The sequence below is a fragment of the Bos indicus genome, chromosome 18 (assembly GCF_029378745.1).
Source record: "Bos indicus isolate NIAB-ARS_2022 breed Sahiwal x Tharparkar chromosome 18, NIAB-ARS_B.indTharparkar_mat_pri_1.0, whole genome shotgun sequence".
Classification (NCBI taxonomy): domain Eukaryota; kingdom Metazoa; phylum Chordata; class Mammalia; order Artiodactyla; family Bovidae; genus Bos; species Bos indicus.
Window position 1 is genome coordinate 43,964,806 of NC_091777.1, and position 16,922 is coordinate 43,981,727.

A 16,922-nucleotide genomic window follows, 5' to 3' on the forward strand; every position below is an offset into this window, starting at 1 on the left:
TTCCTGGTGGTCCAGTAGTTAAGAATCCACCTTGCAACGCAGGGGACACAGGTTGTAGCCTTGGTCAGGTCATGAAGATCCCACACGCCACATGGCAACTAAGCCCACGTGCCGAGTGCCACAACTACAGAGTCCGTGCACCACAACAAAAGATCCCATACGATGCAATGAAGACCCTGTGCAGCCAAATAAATAAATGTTTTTTAAAAAGATTATAAAAAATCTCTATACAGTCAACATGAACGAGAACTAATACCTAATCATCAAATCCTTACCAACACCAGACCAAACCAAGTGTTGGTAAGGATATGAAGAAATGGAAACTCACACTGTGCTGGTGGGACTATACATAGAATAATAATTTGGGAAACAGTTTGGCAGTTTCTTAATAGGTTAAATATATCCTGACTACGCTAAATCTTTTGGCTGTGTGAATCACACCAAACTGTGGAAAATTCTTCAAGAGATGAGAATATCAGACCTTACCTATCTCCTAAGAAACCTGTGTGCAGGTTGAGAAGGAACAGCTAGAACTGGACATGGAACAACCGACCGGTTCCAAATTGGGAAAGGAGTACGTCAAGGCTGGATATTGCCATCCTGATTATTTAACTTTTATGCAGAGTACATCATGTGAAATGCCAGGCTGGATGAATCACAAGTTGGAATCAAGATTGCTGACAGAAATACCAACAACCTCAGATATGCAGCTGATACCACTCTAACGGCAGAAAGTGAAGAGGAACTAAAGAGCCTCCTGATGAGTGTGAAAGATGAAAGTGAAAAAGCTGGCTTGAAAGTCAACATTCAAAAAACAAAGATCATGGCATCCAGTCCCATCACTTATCACTTCATGGCAAATAGAAGGGGGGAAAGCGGAAATAGTGGCAGATTTTATTTTCTTGGGCTCTAAAATCACTGCAGATGGTGACTGCAGCCATGAAATTAAAAGACACTGTCTCCTTGGAAGGAAAGTTATGACCAACCTAGTCAGCCTATTAAAAAGCAGAGACATCACTTTGCTGACAAAGGTCCGTATAGTCAAAGCTATGGTCTTTCCAGTAGTCATGTACGGATGTGACAGTTGGATCATAAAGAAGGCTGAGTGGCAAAGAAGGGATATTTTTGAATTGTGCTGTTGGAGAAGACTCGATAGGCCCTTGCACTGCAAGGAGATCAAACCAGTCAATCCTAAAAGAAACCAACCCTGAATATTCACTGGAAGGACCGATGCTGAAGCTAAAGCTCCAATAGTTTGGCCACCTGATATGAAGAGCTGACTCACTGGAAAAGACCCTGTTGGGAAAGAATAAAGGCAAAAGTAGAAGGGGGCGGCAGAGGATGAGATGGTTAGACAGCATTACTGACTCAGTGGACATGAATTTGAGAAAATTCCAAGAAATAGTGGAGGGCAGAGGAGCCTGGGGTGCTACAGTCAATGGGGTTGTAAAGAGTCAGACACAACTTAGCGACTGAACAACAACTATATGACTCGGTCATTCCGCTCCTAGATACTTTCACAAGAGAAACGAAGCACAGGGCCAAAGACTTATGCACAAATATTCATAGCAGCTTTATTTCTAGCAGAGAATCAGCCCACCAGTTGCTGAATAGACAGGTGAATGGACAGACAACTGCATATTCACATAATGGAATGCCATTCAGCAATTAAAAGCATGCATTACTGATTTTCACAACAATATGGATGAATCTCAAAATAATTATGCCGAGTGTGAGAAATCAGCATAATTGTTTTGTGTAATTCCGATTCTATAAAATACTAGAAAATGTAGACTAATCTATGGAGACAGAAAGCAGGTGGATGGCTGCCTGGGAGGGTGGGGCTGACATGTGGGAAGTGAGAGAGCGGGAGGGAGGAATTACAGAGGGGCACAAGGAAACTGGAGGGGAAGACAGGTACAGTAATTATCTTGATAGTGACGGCGATGGTCTCACGGGTATAAACACACATCAAAACTTATCAAAGTATTCCTTTTAAATACCTAAGATTATACGTCCATTATACCATAAAATTGCTTTTAAAAAAGATAAAAGACTGTCTAAAGCAGAAATAAGAAGAACAATATGCTTTGGGATTTATAATATACAGAATAAAATGTGTAACAACAGTAGCAAAGGATGGGAAGGAGGAAATACTAAATTCTATTGAAAAGCAGACATTACTTTGCCAACAAAGGTCCGTCTAGTCAAGGCTAGGGTTTTTCCAGTGGTCATGTATGGATGTGAGAGTTGGACTGTGAAGAAAGCTGAACGCTGAAGACTTGATGCTTTTGAACTGTGGTGTTGGAGAAGACTCTTGAGAGTCCCTTGGACTGCAAGGAGATCCAACCAGTCCATTCTGAAGGAGATCAGCCCTGGGTGTTCTTTGGAAGGAATGATGCTAAAGCTGAAACTCCAGTACTTTGGCCACCTCATGCGAAGAGTTGACTCATTGGAAAAGACTCTGATGCTGCGAGGCATTGGGGGCAGGAGGAGAAGGGGATAACAGAGGATGAGATGGCTGGATGGCATCACTGACTCGATGGACGTGAGTCTGAATGAACTCCAGGAATTGGTGATGGACAGGGAGGCCTGGCGTGCTGCGATTCATGGGGTCGCAAAGAGTCAGACACGACTGAGTGACTGAACTGAACTGTTACACTAGGTGTAAACTGGAATCATGCCAGTGGAATAACATTAATTTGAATGTTAGTTTTCAGAAAAAAAATTATCTAGAAATAGCCCAAATTTATCAAAACTATGTTGATTATTTGGGACTTATAAAAAATTACAATCCAGAAATATATTTTTGGAAAACATAGGAGACAATAGAGATTTTCTAATGAGTCTACAGCACACTGGCCACAATACAGCTGCTACATAAACATTTAAGTTCTTTTTTTTGCTTTCATTTGGCTGTGCCACGTCTTAGTTACAAAATGTAGGATCCAGTTCTCTGACTAGGGATTGAACCTGGGCCCCCTGCATTGGGAGCACAGAGTCTTAGACACTGGACCACCAGGGAAGTCTCCAGAAACATTTAGGTTCTACGGACACAACTTAAGGGTTGTTCACACAAAAAGTTAAGAGCCAGACAAACCTACAAACCATCGCAGCAATGCCACCACCCACTAACCACGAGGCTCTAGATCAGTGACTAACACCTGAATCAAAACAGCCGCCAACAGGACCTCTCTCCCAGGTTTGTTGAGAGGATGATATGAAACAAGGCTTCTTAAGCACTAACCAGAATGCTTGGCACAAAATAAACACTAATAAATGGCTATTCTTGTTATCAAGATTGCACTGAAGAAAAAAACAAACACTAAAAATACTTCGCTTCCCAGGTAGTACTAGTGGTAAAGAACCCGCCTGCCAATACAAGAGACATAAGAGATGAGGGTTGATCCCCGTGTCGGGAGTATCTCCGGGAAAAGGGCATGGCAACCCACTCCAGGATTCTTGCCTGGAAAATCCCTGGATAGAGGAGCCTGGTGAGCTACAGTCCACGGGGTTGCAAAAAGAGTCGGACATGACTGATGCGATTTAGCACAAAAATACTTTGAAGTGTTTATTATCAGGGAGTGAGGGGGAGTGAAGTCTCTCAGTCGTGTCCGACTCCTTGTGACCCCATGGACTGTAGCCTACCAGGTTCCATCATCCATGGGATTTTCCAGGCAAAAATACAGGAGTGGGTTGCCATTTCCTTCTCGAGGAGATCTTCCTGACCAAGGGATTGAACCCAGGTCTCCCACATGGTAGGCATTGTAGGCAGATGCTTTACCATCTGAGCCACCAGGAGGCATACAATATTTCCAGTTTCAAAGAACACTAAAAAGGTACTACCCTTAAAGCCACGCATCCACGTATTTTATGAATAAGGAATAATCTAAAATTCTTCTGTGTCCAAAATCTTAAGAGGACACAGGCAGGGGCCTTAAGTACAAAAGAAAGTCCGTTCTCTGGTGTGACAGGAGCATCAGAGGAGGGGGAATCCCAGGCTTTGGCAAGTGAACTTGCTTCTCCTTCCTTCCTGCAAAGCAGTTCTTCTGAAAGGCAGACTTGAGTTTAAAAAGAAAATTATGTACATAGTTTAAATACTTTTTAACATACTCTCCACCTAAATGTTTGGGCTTTAGTGTTTTCTATTTTGAAAATTTGCTTTGGAGGAGGAAATGGCAACTCATTTTTGCCTGGAGAATCCCATGGACAAAGAAGTCTGGCGGGAAATGTGAGAACTCCACAAACCTGATGGTCCACAGACCATGAGCCCATGGACAAACCATATGAAGCGCTTCATTATGGAACCAGGAGAGCATTTCAAAGGGCATGATCCTAATCATTCTACTTTTGATTTTCTTACCCGTTTAACAGCTCCAGGACCCAGCACTTGATGGCTGAGCTTAGGGGAAACCTCAGTGCCTGCTCACCTGACTCACCTTGGTCTCTCTGGAGAGGGGTTGGGGCTGCGCGGAGGGGGTGTGCGGGGCACAGCGGGCTTCGGTGCGATGCTGGCTGCAGGGAGAAGGCCATGGATGATGTGTTTCTGTGCAAATGAAACCCAGCAGAGGTCAGGGGGATCATTTCTAGGTCTGGGAGGGGACACCTGCCCTGGTCACCTAGGGATCTAGTCCCATCAGAAGGCCCAATCCTCCCCCTGCCATCTTCCATCCCTATCTAGCTAGGCAAGCGTGCCCACCTAGGGAGATGCCCACTGTGGGGCCCTCTCGTCCTTCCTTCCTCAGAACAGCTTCTCCGACGATGACCCAGAGTCACCCTCCAGCACCCCACGTGGCTCCCAGCACTGCCCCCTGCTGACCCTACTCACTTGCTGTCCGCCCCCTCCCCTCCCCTCCTGCAGAATTGAAGCTTCCTGAGACAACCTGCTTGTCTTGATCAACCCTGGAACTCTGGTACTTAGCATTCTGCCTAACACCTGGTAAGGACTTAATAAGGATTTTAGGTCGTTTATCTTGAAGATGCAAGTAACAAACACTGGTTCCTACACACAATGAAAGTCAGACAACCCGGCTTCAGGCAGGGCTGTCTGTGAGTATAGCCCAATCTTCATTTTCTGTGCACCAGCCATTCTTGTGAACCTACTAAAGGCAAAATGTCATCACAGCATTGAAGAAACCTGGTCCTCATCTTTAAGGAGGGAGAGTCCAGAGGAAAAACACCCAGCTGTTTATAATACGACACAGAATGATGGAAAGCGCCACGGGAGAGGTAAAGACAACATGCTGAGGTGACCCAGGGACAGAAGGGCTCTCTCAGGTCTGGGGCCAGCAAGGGGGCCGCTGACGTCCTGCTGGAGAAAATCTCGGGGCATTTAGACGGGGTCTTCGAGATGCCCACTGCTTTCACATTTAGGAAATAGGGTAGAAAGACATTCCAGGAGGATGGAGCAATGTGAACAAAGGGATGAAGCAAGACATTAGTGACAGTGTGGCGAAAATAAATACTCCCATTCACTGGAGCACACAGGCATCTGAGATGAGCGGCTAGAACAGCTGGCTGGGGGCACAGTGAGGACTGAAAGTTTCCATTTAAGAGTTTTGATACCAGACTAAGGAAATCTTGTGACTTAGAAGCACCCACTGAAACTGGCCCTGGGAAAGACTAGTCAGGCTGGGATGGGCACAAGGTACCGAAGAGTGGCAGGCACAACCAAGGGGAAGAGCCAGGGGTCTGAGCATCCTTCAGGAGCGAGGGATGAGCAGGCCTTCCCACCCCCACACCCCCAGTCCCCTGCACGGCCAACCCCAAGAGCAGTGCTGCAGAGCCGCCGCTGCTGTGCCACCATTCTCCAGCATATACACTTGTCTGCCGCCTCTCCTACCCCTCACTACCTGGCAGAGGCTCAAGGACAAAAAAGCCTTTTCTTCACCTTTGAATCCCCAGGGGATGGCATCCAGTAGGTCCTCCAAAAAGGCCTTGTGAGTTCTGTTTATTTTTTTGATGGAGTGAATCTCCTATAGCAGGCTGAGTGTATCTCCTCTGTACCACGATAATCACTTCCTAACTATGGTTCTCCTGCCTCCAGTCTCTAAAACACAGGATGGTCCTATCTCAACCCAGCATGAAAACTCCTGTGGGCAGCCCCCCTCTCTCATTGACAGAGAAATGTCCTCTCGTGTCCCAGAAGGCTGCTGAGGCTGCTGTCGGCTGGTTCCCAGCAATGGCCGGCCCTCCTCATGGCTACTGTAAGGGTATCTCCACGCTGTGGCACTCAAAACTGCCTTTCCATTTCCACACAGCAGATGATTCATCCTTTGTCGGGCTTTTGTATATGCTGTTTTCTCCACCTGGAATTCTCCTTCCTTATTCCTCCCAAGGCCCAGGTCAACTCTCCAGGCTGACTTTGCGGCCCCTTCCCTGGTACTCACCGCTAGAGCATTTTTTTGCCTTACCATTTTGTGCTGAATGACTTATGGGTTTGTCTACCCTTTAGCCAGCATGGCCATAGGCTCTCAATCAATTGTGGGGTATCTGGCACACACACACAGTAGGAATTCAGTAACACAATAAAAACATCAATAAACATGCTGAGTTAGCAAAATTGCAATGGCAAAATATGCTTCAGCTATGCCTTCACTGCTTCTCAACATCCACCTGTCTAAAATGACTTCAGGGGATCTCCCTGGTGGTCCAGTGGTAAGGAGTCCTCCTTCCAATGGAGGGGAAGCAGTTTCAATCCCTGGTATGGAACTAAGGTCCCACATGCCTCAGGGTAACTAAGCCCACGTGCCACAACCAGAGAAGTCTTCACCCCTTGCAAGAAGACCCAGCACAGCCAAAAAAAAAAAAGACTTCAGCAAGCCATACAGCTAAGAACAGGAAGCTGAGTTAGACATGCTTTAGGAATTCCAATTTGAAAGGGAGTTCAGAAGTACCCTTATCAAAATGCTTTCTTTGCATTTAAAGTACTGAGTTTATGAAGACCTGGATCTAAGCAGGTTTGGGGGTTCACCAGGCAAGTATGAAAAAGAAAAACAGGAGGAAGGCGACTTGGGTGGAAAGTAGTGGCTATGATGATGACCCACGGAATGAGAAATCAGGCCTGGGAAAGACAGCAATGAGTACATTGGTAGGATAAATAGACTGGGGGTGGGGGTGGGGGCAAGAACCATCGGTGTCAGGCTCACTAGCAGCAAGAGGGATCAACGAATGAGCCCGGGAGAGTGTGCCGGCAGTGAAAGAATTGCCACGGGAAGTTTTGGAGGGAAGCATTCCAGGCAGAAGAAAAAGGCTGAAGGAATAGCAAGATGGAAACAGCTGGAGCGTCCATGTGTGTGACTTGAGGGCATTAGGCACGAATCAGAATTGCATTTTAAAAGAATCCCTTTGGGTGCTTTGTGAAGAATGGACAGAGGGAAAGGGAGCTGCTGCAGCAGTCCAAGTAGATGCTGGAGGACGGGGTAGGCAGAGTGTAGGTGGTACGTGGCGGAGGGAGGAATCCAGAATGACATCCCAGCTGGAACTAGACAGGAGTGTGTCGGCAGGAGTGAACTCCCCGACACCCGAGCGAAAGTTACAGGCGAGACAGGGCGAGTCCTATCAACTGAGGCCGCCACTAGAACAGAAAATTAATGTTCTAAACAGTAAACAGCTGGGCTTCTCGAAAGGAAAACCACTTCCTGTTGGGCCGCTATCTTGCCTCCATCCCAAATCCCAAACCCTCTGCACTTTACTCCCGGCCCCACGGGCCAGAACGCAGGCTGGGTGCAGATATACTTACATACTTCCTCTTGTGGCCTCTCCGAAACCCCAGGAGCATCCTTGCTGTGGTTGATGGCCAGACCCTTACTGGACTGCACAGAAGATCGGAGGTGAGGACCGCTCCCTAAAGTCTGCCGACGCCTCGAGTTGGCCTAGCCAGACGCCTTTTCTCGGCTACGGACTTCGCAACAACTACGTCTGCCATTGGCTCCGTTTTTGCTCCGACCAATCAGAGAGGAGGTTACTTCACGTCCGTCGCTCTTGGCAACCAGTGGGTACCACTCAAATCCTCTCCAGGGCGCTGTCCATTCTCTTATTGGTCAGGTCAGATGTCGATCTCTGGAGCCATAGCCTATCCGGCGCCGGGAGAGGCGGGGGGCGGGCAAGATGAGAGAGTAGCGAGGAGTTCAGGAGGCAACCCAGATGTGTCGCTCAGCAGGTAACGTTGCGGGAGACCCAGACCTGGTGCCGTGGTGGCTAGCTCGCTACCCCCCCGGACTGGACTAAGGTGCCATGGCGCGGACCGAGCCAGGGTTTCAGGGGCAAGACAGGTGACGGAAATAAAGGGCGCTTCTTCCAGGACAGGAATCTCCTGGTTCTTAAACTTTCGCCTGTAATCCAGCCTTTTAAAGAACACCCTGCAGTCGGGCTCCTGCCAAAGGGGCCCGGGCTTCGAGTGAAACGGGCTGTGTGCTGAAGAATCTGCTTAAGTGCCGTCTTGCATTCCCCTCATTAGATCGAGGCCGCCGATGGAAAGCAACCCCCCTGATAGCACTGGCCCCATGCATGTACCATTTGGGCACATTGTGGCCAATGAGAAATGGCGCGGTTCGCAGCTGGCACAGGGAATGCAAGGTCAGTGGGCTCCCTCTGAACAAGCCCTCTCTCACCTCACCCTACTTTTTAAAAAGTTCCATCTATTGCCGTGTTTTCATCTAATGAATACGGAACTTATTTTCTTGTCTGTGTTTTAAGGGAAAATTAAACTCGTTTTTGAGGATGGCCTGACACCGGTAGATTTTTACTTATCTAGCAAATCCTGCATTCTTTACATCACCGAAGCTGAGTTGGTGGCAGGAAATGGCTACAGAAAGAGACTTGTTCGGGTTAGAAATGTAAGTACTGAGTTAAACAAATGGACTTCTTCCCCTCCCTTGGAATAATCTGTATAAAAGCATTGGCCATTACACCCTTGGATAGCTGCTTTATCTTGAATGGAATTTTGTTACAGAATATTTCCTGTTTCTTTCCTTTTTTTTTTTTTTTTTTTTGAAGTCCAATAAACTTCAAGGGATTGTGGTAGTTGAAAAAACGCAGATGAGTGAACAGTATTTTCCAGCTGTACAGAAGTTTACTGTTCTGGATCTTGGGATGGTGTTGCTTCCAGTAGCCAGCCAGATGGAAGCATCCTGCCTCATTATTCAGTTGGTAAGTACCCATTCCTACTCCTCCACAGTAGCCCTGGTTTAGGACTTCCGAGTGATCTTCCTGGATCCTTTTCTGGCACCTGCCCTTATTATCTGTATAATCCATGAAGCCAGTCTTTATCCATCTCTGGATTGGTTTCTAAAATCTTTTTGATGAATTTAAGTTCAGAAGCTCCCTCGGCAGCTAGCTGAGCTTGCTGCCCTGTCTAGGCAAGCATATAACAAGGTGAACAAGTTGGAGACCTGATTTTAACCTCTCAGGCTATGATGACTCCTTCGTGCACTATTCTGCATTTAAGCTGGTGACATTGTCAGTTAGTGGCTACTTAGCCTCCTCCCTGCGTATCTTCTGTTAAGCATCAGAAATTCTGTCTGCAAGTTCATGTGTTCTTTTTAACCTAGTGGTTTTCCATTGTCCTCATTGATTATTCAGCATGGTTGTACATTAGAATTTCCTGGGGAACTTTTTAAAAAATTTTATTGGAATATAGTTGATTTACAGTGTTGTGTTTCAGGTATATAGCAGAGTGATTCAGTTACACATACATTCATTCTTTTTGAGATATTTTTTTCTCATATAGATTATCATAGAATATTGAGTAGAGTTCCCATGCTGCTGCTGCTGCTGCTGCTGCTAAGTCGCTTCAGTTGTGTCTGACTCTGTGCGACCCCATAGACGGCAGCCCACCAGGCTCCACCGTCCCTGGGATTCTCCAGGCAAGAACACCGGAGTGGGTTGCCATCTCCTTCTCCAGTGCATGAAAGTGAAAAGTGAAAGTGAAGTCGCTCAGTCGTGTCCGACTCTTAGCGATCCCGTGGACTGCAGCCTACCAGGCTCCTCTGTCCATGGGATTTTCCAGGCAAGAGTACTGGAGTGGGGTGCCATTGCTATACAGTAATTCCTTGTTGGTTATACATACACTATATAGTGGTGTGTGTATGTTAATCTTAAGATCTTGTTTTATCCCTCCTCCCACCCCTCCCCCGTTTCCCCTTTGGTAACCATAACTTTGTTTTTAATATCTGTAAGTCTGTTTCTGTTTTGCAAATAAGTTCCTTTGTATCATTTATTTAAAAAATTAGATTCCATACAGAAGTGATATCATATGAGATTAGAATTTCCTGGGGAACTTTTAAAAAAAAGTAATACGTGAGCCTTGCTTCAGACTGATTAAGAATCCGAACATGGGGTCAGGCTTATGCATCAATTTTTGTTGTGCTGTTTCTAAACCTCTCCCTCTGATGTGCAGCTGGGGTTGAGAACCACATTGGAAATGCAGTCAGCCCTGTATAGTTCACAAACTCTTCTCCAGACACTGATCTTTTCTCTTGCTTCACTCTTCCTGAGTCACTTTGATTTAACGCTGTTACTATGTGCCTTCCTGTATCTACCACTAACTGAAGACTGAGTTTCTCCGTTGATAGGCAAGCTTCTTCCAAGCCCTGTATCAGGCAGTTGGAGCCATCATGTAATCCTATACTACTGAACTGTTTCTTAGTGGGCCATAGGATCGTGTTTGAATTCTTTAGTGTAGGTTTTCATTGGTTTTATCCTAAGCATTCTAAAAATTCAAGTTTTTGTAGATTAATTTTTACCTCTCACTCCTTTGTGTAGTCATGTTCATCTTTTAATAATTTTACTGATGCCTGAAAAATTATATTCATGGTATATATGAGAACATTTATAGTGGTAAATCAAGCTGAACTACGTGGAAAAGCTAAAACTGCTGCTGCTAAGTCGCTTCAGTCGTGTCCGACTCCGTGCGACCCCATAGACGGCAGCCCACCAGGCTCCGCCGTCCCTGGGATTCTCCAGGGAAGAACACTGGAGTGGGTTGCCATTTCCTTCTCCAAAAGCTAAAACTAAACTTCCGCAAAACAAAATGTTAAGAAAACCACAGGTCCTCTAGAGGGCGCTCATGTGCTTCTTTCATTTCCGTTCAGGTTCAAGAGCAAACCAGAGAGCCCAGTAAAAACCCTTTTCTCAGGAAGAAACGGGCTCTGGTCTCTGAGCCGGCGCTCCTCCGAAGTGTGCAGCAGATCCCAGGAGTCGGGAAAGTGAAAGCCCCCCTCCTGCTTCAGAGGTTTCCAAGTATCCAGCAACTAAGCAACGCGTCTCTCCGAGAACTGGAGGCGGTAGTAGGACCAGCAGCAGCCCAGCGCATTCATGCATTCTTCAGCCAGCCCAGGTGAGGGCTCCCCTCATGGGCGTCTCATCTCTGGACTGCAGGATCTTGTTTTCTTTTCACACGAAGAAAAGAGTTCCTTGGAGAAGGAAATGGCAACCCACTCCAGTACCCTTGCTTGGGAAATCCCATGGGGAGTCTAGTGTGCAACGGTCCATGGAGTACAACAGGGCCGGACACGGCTTAGCGACTAACAGCAGCAAATGGCAGTTCCAGCCAATGTGTGAGAACAAAGACTTGTAAGGAGTCGGGGGTTGGGGCTGAAACCAACATCCTATTGTTTACAGATGTGAATGTCTATTTAGGAAAACCAAAATAAACTGCAAGCAAATATTTAAACTAAAAAAAGCGGAGTTCCTTTTACAATTAGGGAAAGGTGAGAAGAGGCCTGAATGGAGCCTGCCAGTGGTCATGGCCTGTTCTCTGGCCTTAGGCATGTACTTCGATTAGTGGGCCTGCGCCAGATGGCACTGCCCTCATCCTGCTAGCATGAAGTGGGCTGGTGGGCACTTTGCTAAGGGAACCTCAGATTCAGCAGAAAGGCAGCCTCGGAGGATTTTAATGTGTGACCTTGACCTTATCTATTATGGAAGGTGGAGGATATGACTGTTTAAAGGAAACAAACCTACAATGAAGCACTGTTACCATAAGCTCCTTGTTCCTGCTGGCAGAGCCACCGTTCTTCAGGTCTGGTCTTAGTGTACCTGTGCTGTGAGGGTAGCTGCCAGTGTCAACAAACAATTGTACTGCCTTTTTTTCCCTTTCTGTCTCCCTTCCTGGTAGTTGCACAGTTTGTTTATAATCACTGAGCACGTCTTCTGAACACAGAAGGCCTGGAGTCTGGAGTTCCCACCGTAAGATAAAAAGCCAGCGTGTGTGAGGGACGGAAGAATGTGTTTGTAAATGGATAGCCCAGCGACCAAAAGATGCACAGGGAAGTGGCAGGGCCAGCTGAGGAGAGCCTGGGGCTAGAGACCAAAATGTACAGTTGCTCATCTGAAAAATAAGTACACTGAACAACAACTACACACACACACACCACATACACACACACACACACACACACACACACATGTTGGAATTTACTCGGCCATCACAAAGAATGATGTTGGGTCATTTGTAAAGATGTGGATGGACCTAGAGTCTTTCACGCAGAGTGAAGGAAGTCAAAAGAGAAAAACAAATATCATATATTAACACATGTATGGAATTCAAAATGTTACAGGGCAGGAATAGAGATACAAATGTAGACAATTGACAGGTAGACACAGAGAGGTGGGGATGGGATAAATTGGGAGATTGTGATTGACATATATGCATGTCATGTGTAAAGTAGATAGCTAGTGGGAATTGACTACAGTGAATGGAGCTCGACTTCATGCTATGTGGTGACCTAGATAGATTGCATGGGGTTGAGGGGAGGAGATCCAAGAGAGAGGGGATCTATGTATACATATAGCTGATTTGCTTCATTGTACACAAGAAACCAACATAACATTGTAAAGCAATTACACTCCAATTTTTAAAAAAAGACCAAAAAAAATACAATTAAAGAGGCCATACCTTTTCGAGGACACTAAGACATCTTGAAAGCTCTCAAAGTCCTATTTTGTGAAATGTTAGTAATTTTTTAAAAAATGTATATATTTATATATTTACTTGGTTGCCCCGCGTCTTAGTTGTGGCACACTAGATCTTTACCTGTGGCATGTGAACTCTTAAGTTGCCGCATGTGGAGTCTAGTTCCCTGACCAGGGGATGAACCTGGGCCCAGTGTATTGGGAGAGCAGAGTCTCAGCCACTGGACCACCAGGGAAGTCCCAGTAACTTTTTTTATTACTTTTTTTTGTTTGTTTACATACACACTGCTTATTTATTTATTATTTTTGGCTGCACTGGGACTTTGTTGTCGCACACAGGCTTTCTCTAGTTGCAGAGAGCGGGGGCTACTCTCTAGTTTTGGTGCTCAGGCTTCTCGTGGTGGTGGCTTCTCTTGTGGCGCACAGGCTCTGGGCGCACAGGCTTCAGTAGTTAGAGCACACGGGCTCAGCAGTTGTGATTTGATAGGCCCTAGGGCACTCAGGCTTCCAGAGTTGTGACACAGGGCTCATTAGTTGTGGCTCGAGGGCCCCAGAGTGTGCAGGCTTCAGGAGTTGTGGCTGCCTGGCTCCAGGGCACTTGGGCTTCAGGAGCTGGGGCACCCAGCTCTAGAGCACAGGCTTAATAGTTGTGGTGCAGGGGCTTAGCTGCCCTGCAGCATGTGGAATCTTCCCGGACCAGGAATCAAACCCATGTCCTTTGCACTGGCAGGGAGAGTCCTATCCACTGCTCCACCAGGAAAGTCCAAACTTTTAAAAATCCAGTACAATAAAACTTCTGTGCATTAGGGTAAGAAAGTGAAATCAAAGTGGAAACCATTAACTGAGGCAAATGAATGTGTTTATTTAAATATTTATACAAAAATATCAGTAAGAACAGTGGATACACTTTCCCAAATATGGTTGCTTCCCTTTTGACATTACACACTAGAAAATATTTTAAGTTCATTTATTCTCAAAATGACATGGCAGTGCTAGATCTGTAGAAGATATATAACTTATACTATGTCAACAGTGAATCTTAGAATCACTGTGTCATCCAATGTATAGCAAGATAAACCAATGCCATTTTACAAAGTCAAAAGTCATTTACATCTTGACCTTGTACAACGTTTTTAACCCTTCCTAAAGACTCTTAAAATATACAATTATGTACTTTCTACTTTAAACAAAATGAGAAATGTTTTGAGTATCAAACAGTATATTATCTACCTTGTAGACGGCATCTTCATCTAACACGGCCACTGTGTTAGCGACTTTTAAGTGACATAAAATGGAAGAAAAACTGCTCCTAAAAGTTTTTTTTTTTTTTTTAATCTAAAGTCATGACAAATTTGGCACTAGATTTTATCTGGAAATAGCATTCATATTATCTAGAAATAATAGTAAAATCTTGTTCTAGGTTAATGATTCCCCCTTAGGCAGCAGGTCTTTGGAACAATTTTTAATAACACTTAGTCTAGCATTATAGTCCCTCCCCCTGTCTGAGTTTGGGGTCATCTGAATTCCGAGTTAAGGAATTAATCTATGTATCACCCGAGCCTAAAAACTTACTAATAGGACCCATAAATCCTAATTGAACTCTGACAGTAAGTAACTAAGAGTCCTAATTATGGTCATTAAAAACAGCCATATTTCCACATTATTCTATTTACAATACTTTATGTAATAAATAACTTGCAGCAGTATGGTTAGACTCCTCTAATTAAGTTTGTCTTCCACAAGCTTCTAGAGGCTTCTTGTTACTTACACTCAAGGACATATCAGTTGTATGTTTATGCTCTGAGAAAATGGGATTTGAGAATATTGAGAAATCTTCCTCTATGGCACAAACACGAAGGCCCAGTCAGCACAAGAAGCGCTCTCGCTTCTTCACATCAGTACAAAGAGCTGTCAGTGTTGAGAAGGCTGAACGGAGAGGAGAGCTTCTTCTTGACCGGAGGCATCGTGACACCAACCGACGGGAGGCACAGGGTGCTCGCCGACTTCTGTCTGTTCTTGTTGGTGCCCCAGCTCAGAAACGAGAGCTTTTTCGAGACTTTCTTGGTTTTATCAGTTTTATCGTCAACATCAATGCCTAAGCAGATCATGGAGTAAGTCTTCTGCATTCCCACAGAGTATGTGGCACATTTACTATGCTGTAACACAGAAAAAGAAGAACAGTTAAATGGTTGTTTTATCTTCCAAATAATGAATTCTTTTTATTCTCAAAACCTGTCTTGATATGCTGTGATTATAGTGAAATGAATATTTTAGGCAGACATATTTTTCTGTTATAGGAAGTAATTTATATACATGATTTAAATTATGAAAAGAATGGTTAGATCCCATTTAACCATTTATAAAGTGTTGTTAAAATGGTTAGAAATCAAGATGTCAGAGAAATGACTGCCAAGTTTTGAGACTCACATTCTGCACTCATGGCATCCTCTTTAAGTGATATAATTCTGAGATTCAGTGACTAATGCTGATATAGGATTAGGTTCTTAAGAACAAGGACAATTCTTAAGGAATATACTCAATAGTAGTCATTTAAGCTAGGGACCACTACTCACTTTTAAAGGTTATTACATTTGAAAAAGTAATACACACTTATGGTCAATAATACGAAAATGCATCAGGGGAACAGCAGGCGTCCCTCCCGCCTTTCAGCCCTGTCCACTGAGGCAACCACTATCTGTTACATTTGTAGAAATAACATTCATATACAGGTATTGATCGGAGAAGGCAGTGGCACCCCACTCCAGTGCTCTTGGCTGGAAAATCCTATGGATGGAGGAGCCTGGTAGGCTGCAGTCCATGGGGTCGCTGAGGGTCGGACATGACTGAGCGACTTCACTTTCACTTTTCAGTTTCATGCACTGGAGAAGGAAATGGCAACCCACTCCAGTGTTCTTGCCTGGAGAATCCCAGGGACGGGGGAGCCTGGTGGGCTGCCGTCTTCGGGGTCACACAGAGTCGGACACGACTGAAGTGACTTAGCAGCAGCAACAGGTATTGATATGTGTTAAGTATACAGCACCATTTGTCTTTCCTTAAGAACACACTATGTACATGGGTTTGCACCCTGCTTTCTTCACTTAATGTAGCCTGGATTTCAGCCCACACCAGTAGATATGGTGGCTCAGATGGTAAAGAATCCGCCTGCAATACAGGAGACTTGGGTTCAGTCCCTGGGTTGGGAAGATCCCCTGGAGCAGGGAAAGGCAACCCATGCCAGTAGTCTTGCCTGGAGAATCCCACGGACAGAGAAGCCTGGTGGGCTACGGTCCATGGGATTGCAAAGAATCAAACACAACTGAGTGACTAAGCACGTTCTCTTTAAAGACAACAGAATCCATGGTAACAAGGTTATGATTAAATTTTTCCAGTTTTTTAAACTGATGAAATAAACATAAAATTTACTATTTTAACCACTCGTTGCCTTAAGTACACTCACACTGCTATGCAGCCATCACCACCACCCACCTCCAGAACTTATCCATCTTCCCCAAGTGAACTCCATGCCCACTCAACACTACTGTTAACTTTTTTAGGATTGTGCAGGATTTAAGTGGGAAATGTGAAGGAATTTGTTTTCTAAAGACTTCCGTGTGAGGTATCACATGCTTCTAAGGTTTGCCTAATACTGAGATTACTTTGCTTACAGAATGTTTACTGACCATCTACCTTGTTCCAGGCACTGAAATCAGGCTGTATGTATAAGCAGACATACAATATATATCTGCAGCCGCTGGGCACATTGTTCATCAGTATAAATCCAGGAAAGAAGTTTGAATGATGCAGCAAGAAAGGGGGGGAATTCACGATAAAATGTCCTTCCTGAGTTCGGCACCTCCGGATGAAGACGCCTCTCCCTATTCTATTAATATAAAACTGCCCATTAGACTTGCCTGGTGCTCCAGTTGTTACAACTTGGCACTTTCACTGTGGTGGCCTGGGTTCTTTGGGAACTAAGATCCCAAAAGCCACACAGTGTGGCAAAAACA

At 45.1% G+C, this 16,922-nt stretch overlaps 3 protein-coding genes across 9 annotated transcripts in view; 1 reads left to right on the forward strand and 2 right to left on the reverse strand.

The window, feature by feature from the left end:
* The window catches only part of CEP89 (centrosomal protein 89), an 85,020-nt gene extending 77,091 nt beyond the window's left edge, over window positions 1-7,929 (reverse strand). For 2 of the 7 annotated variants that reach the window (XM_070770907.1, XM_070770908.1), the window contains exons 1-2: window positions 7,742-7,929; window positions 4,440-4,546 (exon numbers count right to left, since the gene is read on the reverse strand). In XM_070770907.1, coding sequence (XP_070627008.1) covers window positions 4,440-4,546; window positions 7,742-7,780 — 146 coding nt within the window. In that variant the 5' untranslated portion in view covers window positions 7,781-7,929. Of the gene's footprint in view, window positions 1-4,430; window positions 4,547-7,741 lie in introns of all 7 variants that reach the window. The other 5 variants (XM_070770906.1, XM_070770905.1, XM_070770911.1 and 2 more) reach the window with 4 other exon arrangements.
* Window positions 7,930-8,091: 162 nt separating this feature from the next.
* FAAP24 (FA core complex associated protein 24) lies at window positions 8,092-11,683 on the forward strand. Its single transcript, XM_019980157.2, has 5 exons — window positions 8,092-8,161; window positions 8,459-8,577; window positions 8,698-8,837; window positions 8,998-9,150; window positions 11,094-11,683. The coding sequence occupies exons 2-5, from the start codon at window positions 8,472-8,474 to the stop codon at window positions 11,340-11,342; spliced, it is 648 nt and encodes a 215-aa protein (XP_019835716.1). The 5' UTR covers window positions 8,092-8,161; window positions 8,459-8,471; the 3' UTR covers window positions 11,343-11,683.
* A 2,074-nt stretch (window positions 11,684-13,757) lies between these two features.
* The window catches only part of RHPN2 (rhophilin Rho GTPase binding protein 2), a 70,586-nt gene continuing 67,421 nt past the window's right edge, over window positions 13,758-16,922 (reverse strand). The window contains exon 15 of the mRNA XM_019979934.2: window positions 13,758-15,071. Coding sequence (XP_019835493.1) covers window positions 14,811-15,071 — 261 coding nt within the window. The 3' untranslated portion in view covers window positions 13,758-14,810. The remainder of the gene's footprint in view (window positions 15,072-16,922) is intronic.